General features: G+C 31.8%; 1 protein-coding gene across 1 annotated transcript; it reads right to left on the bottom strand.

Annotated features, from left to right (window-relative positions):
• Positions 1-526: 526 nt before the first annotated feature.
• Positions 527-3,485, bottom strand: LOC145587861 (coatomer subunit beta'-1-like). The gene is made up of 10 exons (XM_081644535.1): positions 3,396-3,485; positions 2,825-2,857; positions 2,670-2,731; positions 2,321-2,375; positions 2,177-2,216; positions 1,732-2,057; positions 1,349-1,483; positions 1,085-1,233; positions 864-932; positions 527-777 (listed from the first exon to the last, which is right to left on the bottom strand). Exons 1-10 carry the CDS (start codon positions 3,396-3,398, stop codon positions 726-728), a joined length of 924 nt encoding a protein of 307 aa, XP_081500661.1. The 5' UTR covers positions 3,399-3,485; the 3' UTR covers positions 527-725.
• Positions 3,486-5,817: the final 2,332 nt, after the last annotated feature.

Raw genomic sequence — 5,817 nt, forward strand, 5'->3', positions numbered from 1 at the left:
ATTAATCAAATGCATTTTAACCCCGTTAAATATTTTTCTGGATCCCCCACTGCTTTCTCTTCTTTAACCATGTTGTCTTTCCAATCTCTTCCTTTCCTTACTTCTTCGCTAGTTAAAAAAAAAAACATTTTAAGATAAACTAATATGTTAAGAAAAAAAATGCTATATCGATTCTCTTATGTTCTACTCGCTTACTATAAATACGCAATTTAAAAATTATTGAAGAATGTGAATGGGTGTAGAATAAAGTAAGATAGCAAATGTAAATAAGTGGGTTTGTGTAAAGAAAAGGTGAATAAATGAAAAGAGAGTATGAAAAATTGATATGTGGAATTGAAGGGGTAAAATTGTAAAAGGGGTATGCCAAATCGAATATAGCAAAGTGAGTAAAACATAATAGCTCGACCAAAAATGAAAAGTGAATGGAACCAAAAAGAACACAAGGAGTGCATATGAAAGAAAGGGAAAAAAAAAACTAGATTAAGCAAAATAGAGGAAGTTCTAAAGCTTCTCAAATAACATCATATTAGTCCTAAAATTAATGGTGTTGCAAAGTATGAAAATACATTAATATGTAGGACAATGGCCCTTTATTTATTGTAGCACTAGATCTAAATGCACGCAGTGCATGCTAAAATCTTTAGAAAATAAACGCATATTCAGCATTTCAGGTAGACATCAATCTGCTCAAATTTGGTTCCAAGACATCCCACAGTTCGAATTCTTCAAGGCTCAAACTTTCCCACGAGAAATCCCTCGTCACAGCCAATAACAATCCTAACACATTGAACCCAAAATCATGATTAGTAATTTGAACCCAAAATTAAAGTTTTTCAAATAAAGGATAAGCTTGATAGTCTTACTGGTTGGAAATTTTGTCATACTTAAGTGTCCACACTCGTCCAAGACCTTGATCTAGGGTCTTCTCCAGCCTATTTAAAGAAATTTGATTATATCATCGGAGTAATATACAAAAATGAAATTGTATGAAAATGAAAACATATATATGTTGCTTTAAGAAAGAAAAACCACAACAAAATGAAAATTAATAATAAAAAATGTTTGAAAGGAGTAAGAATCTTACTTGTAAGTGATTGCATTCCAAATTTTAATTGTTTTGTCCTCAGATCCGGTAAAAATGAGCGGAAGGTTAGGATGAACAAGAGCTGTAGACACATTGTTTGTGTGTCCTTTTAACACTTCAACACAGTTCATATTTTCATAGTTCCATACCTAATTTTTACATGCTATCAGAAATTAGATTTTCATTGAATTGAAATCATAATATATGAAAACTATTATCAATATATCATAATATTAATGTAATAAGCATAGAGTATGAACTAACCTTTGTGGTAAAATCATCCGAACCAGTGAATATATAGAGTTTATTATCACTTGTTAAGTAATAATCAACGCAGTTAACTCCAGTGTTATGGGCAACTACTGATGTAATTGGGTTCGAGTTGTCAAGATTCCATATCTATATTAATAGAAGAGATAATAATGACAAAATTAATATAATTAATAGACTCAAATATGACTATTGTGCAATTCTAAATGTGTTGATTCTCTAAATCAATGTTTCACAAATCTAATCATGATAATCTTTACAAATGTCTTATGGTTAGGTTTATTATTAATACTAGTAGTTTTCTTGAGAAACCATTCCAACTTTAATTAGTCAGGCAGTGATGTTATATATGATCAAAATTCCTATGTAGTACGTACCTTAATCGATCCATCAAGAGATACACTCACAAAGTTGTTATGGTCATTCGGGTTGATAGCCACCTGCATCACATAATGTGAGTGTCCTTGGAAGGTTCGAGTACAAACCCAATCGATTTCCCAATCCCAGAGCTTGATTTGTTTATCATCGGATGCGGTTAAAATGTATGGAAGAGTGGGATGAACAACAATGTCCCTCACGTAATCATCATGTGCTATAAACTCCTTCACCTTCTCTTCAGTTTTGTAGTCATACACTCGGATCATTTTGTCATCGCTCCCAATTACTATCCAATCCTTTTGTGTTACAAATATTGCTGATCTCACTGTCAAAATTATCACATAGCTACTTTATTAACAAGACATAACATATATGGAGTACCAAGTAAAAGTTTGATACACCCGGGTATACATAATAGGCTCTTAGGGAAAATCGAAGACATGCCTGGTACATTGGTAGTAACCTCGAACGATTTCTCCATACTCTGAGAGAAAAAAGATTAGAAAATAAATAAGTTGTAAATTTCAAGTAGAAAGTAAAATAGCAAAAGAAAATCAATTTATAAATATGAAACATCTCGATTATTACCTTCGACTGATAGTTCCAAATTTGGACTGTTCCAGAGTAAAGACCAACCAAGACCCTGCATATTTAGGGGATTACAATTTATTTTTTTTAACTAGGAAGATGTATTTTAGTTTCTATCTACATATTTACTGATAAGTGATAACAATTAGTTAATGCCTTATTGACATGCTATGTATAACAATATTTTTACGGAGTTCCAAAAAAAAAAAATCCAGTTGCCTTTTACATGCGTTTTTATAAAGACTAAATAAATAGTTTGTTTTGTTAATTAAATGCAAATATGGTAAACTATACAGGGCACACAAGTTTATATATATGAATGGTTGTTGAAAATCGTTCATTAAATTACCATGGTTGCACTGGATGAAGGTCCAATGACTTTACTCTAGCGGATTTTTGAGTAAATTCAGCCTGAAAATAGAAAATTTGCAATAAGGCTTATGAATTTCTAAAAATAGAGATTATGACAATTTAAATTTGATTTTTGTGGAATAGATGTATCACCTGGAATTCATTGGTGTTGGTGTTGATGAGAGACTGCAATAAACAATGAAAAATACATATGTAGTTAATTAAAGGCACAAATGTAGATCGATATAAGAAATTTCATTCAATTCTGACTTGGAAGAAACATATACATATGAATTTGTTTATTTCAAACACTCAAAAATTTAAAATATGACACGACTTTACACTTTAAAAAAAATACTATACTAAGATTTGTATTAGTGAATATCAATTTTACTCTACCCTCTATATATGTACTTGATATTAGACATAGTAAAAGTTTCTTAGACTTTACTCTACCCTCTATATATGTACTTGATATTAGACATAGTAAAAGTTTCTTAGACCATAAAATAATATGGAGTAATAAAATTGACCAAAACTTGATCTTCTAATTAAAGAGTTTAAATGAGACTTCTTTATTCTCCATCCAAAACCGAAAAAAGCCTTGTTGAAAAGGAATAAGACTGCATAACAGTTTACCATATCATTTTATTTCTTCTTAAATTTTTTTAAAAAAAAAAAAAAAAAAAATTGCACAAAATGATTTAAATACATAATAAATTACCATTTTTATTTCTTGAATGTGGAAATAAACTTGAAAATTCTTCTTTTGAGTTTACAATTTTGTTGGAGAAATGAGAAATAATAGACAAAATGTATTGCATGAAATTGCAACAAAGTAAGATGGGTATTTATACTATTTCTCACGACAACAAGAACAAAGGATATTAATAATAAGGTAACTTATTATTGTCAGCATCCAATATATTTTAAACCGTTGGATTCGTTATTTGTAAAAATGAAGGGTGGATATTCAAGTGAGTGATGCATTCTTGTTGAGATTATTGTCATCATCCAATATACTTTAAACCGTAGGATTCATTATTTGTAAAAATGAAGGGTGGATATTCAAGTGAGTGATGCATTCTTCTTGAGTAAATGTGCAACTGCTAATAAAAGAAAAGTCGTTTTTGGCTCCTTTGATAATATCTATATTTTCGGATTTTACTCTTTAGCCTCTTAGACATTTGCAAGCTTCAAACTATGCACATTGGGCCTAGTTTAACCCTTGTCCAACAGCCCACCAAATGTAAATATACATAATACTCTAATGAGTCTGATCCATACATCATTAGCATTCATTTTTTTTTTAGCAAGGAAGAAACAAAGAGCTTGATTAATATGCTAAAACGCTAACAAACTCATTGCAACTATTATACACAACCTGTTCTAGGATATGGACTCGAGTACAATTACGATAAATAAGGCAGGCACTACATATGTCTTGGTTCGAAATTTCGAATGCTTGATAACAATATAAGGGTAATTTATAGAGAGGCCAATTGACCTCGATGCTTGATTACCATCACAATAAGGGACGAGTAGAGGGCTAATTAAGTAGCAACCTTGTTGAGTTAGCCTTCTTATAGTATGAAAGACTTGAACTTGGATGGAAGGTGTGGGATGGGAGAGCTTTCATAGTCAACCAGAATAAGACTAAAAATGACGAGGTGTGATACTAGTCAAACGAGCAATTCTAATGACCTAAAGTCATACTCTATCCGTTTCAGAATGATGTTCCTATTTCATAAATCGATGCAAATTTTTACCCATATTTAACCGTAAATATCTTTAATCCCACACTATCAAAAATTATAAAAGTTGGATATTAATAAGAGAAGGTTTTGCGTGAGATCGTTTCACGTGAATCCGGTTTATAATCACACATGCAGTCCTCACCCACTGCCACTACCACTAGTCCACTACCTAGCCATTTGTCGGCGGCCGACGACCACCCTCCCCCTCCCATACCCAACTGCTTACCCGTAGTACCGTCCACCACTCGCCCAGCCAAAACCCCTACTCGCTGCTCCATCCATCGCACACAATACGCACCAATCGAACAACTCTTAGTCGCTACTCCACCCTTGCTTCAAATGTTCATTCTTTCTGTTCAAGTTTTGATGTGCACCCTTAGCTTGTTTATTTAATCTGTTTTACTGCCTTGGTTCATGCTCTGTATTTGATAGTTGATGGAAAATTTTCATTTTCTCTTAGTCCTTCGTGCAAACTGCAAACGTAGTTGAGATGGTAGCGTGAGTGTCATTTGCTCATCACTTGATTTCATGGTGCATAATTTAATAATCCCTTGGTCATGAAGCTCTGCTGCTGGTTTTCAGATCACTAAATGCAGTAAGGCTTTTTATTGTAGCAGCTGTGTATTTACCGAATATATGTCTAATATCTGATCAATATTGTCTAATATCTGATCAATATTTTCTAATATCTGACACTTATTATCAAATTTCTGATACTTATTATTTAATATCTGACCAGTATTATATAATTTCTGATACTTATTATCTAATACCTGACTAATAATATCTAATTTCTGACACTTATTATCTAATTTTTTATACTTATTATCAAATATCTGACCATTATTATCTAATTTCTAACAATTAATTTTTTTTTTGTATGATTGGACTCACGTGAGTCCGTTCTACACAATACTTTTCCTATTAATAATATACTCACCAAGACGAATCAAACTAGATCTCACATGACTATATTTGTTACTCCCTCCGTCCCCAAAACTTCGACCCTTTTGGGTTGATTTCGCAGTTATTAAGAAACTTGAATAAAAAGAAATAAAAACATATTGAAAAGATAAATTTACATGGGGTTTGTAAAAAAGTAGAGAGATAAAGTATTAAAAATATATGAAAAAACAAAATTTTATATGAGGAAGCTAATTTTGCACAAACATTGTTGTAAATTGGTGGGTATTTTAATGCAAATAGGTCGATTATTTTGGGACTAAAATTAGGCCAAAAGGATCGAAGTTTTGGGGACAGAGGGAGTATTATACATCACGGAAAATTTAGAAGATTCTCTCTTTTTTTAAAAAAGTCAAAGATCCAAACAAGAACATCATTGTGGAACGGAGGGAGTAAATTTCTTTGGGACTTGCACTGGCTCTTGAT

The sequence above is a fragment of the Chenopodium album genome, chromosome 17 (assembly GCF_948465745.1).
Source record: "Chenopodium album chromosome 17, dcCheAlbu1.1, whole genome shotgun sequence".
NCBI classification, from domain to species: domain Eukaryota; kingdom Viridiplantae; phylum Streptophyta; class Magnoliopsida; order Caryophyllales; family Amaranthaceae; genus Chenopodium; species Chenopodium album.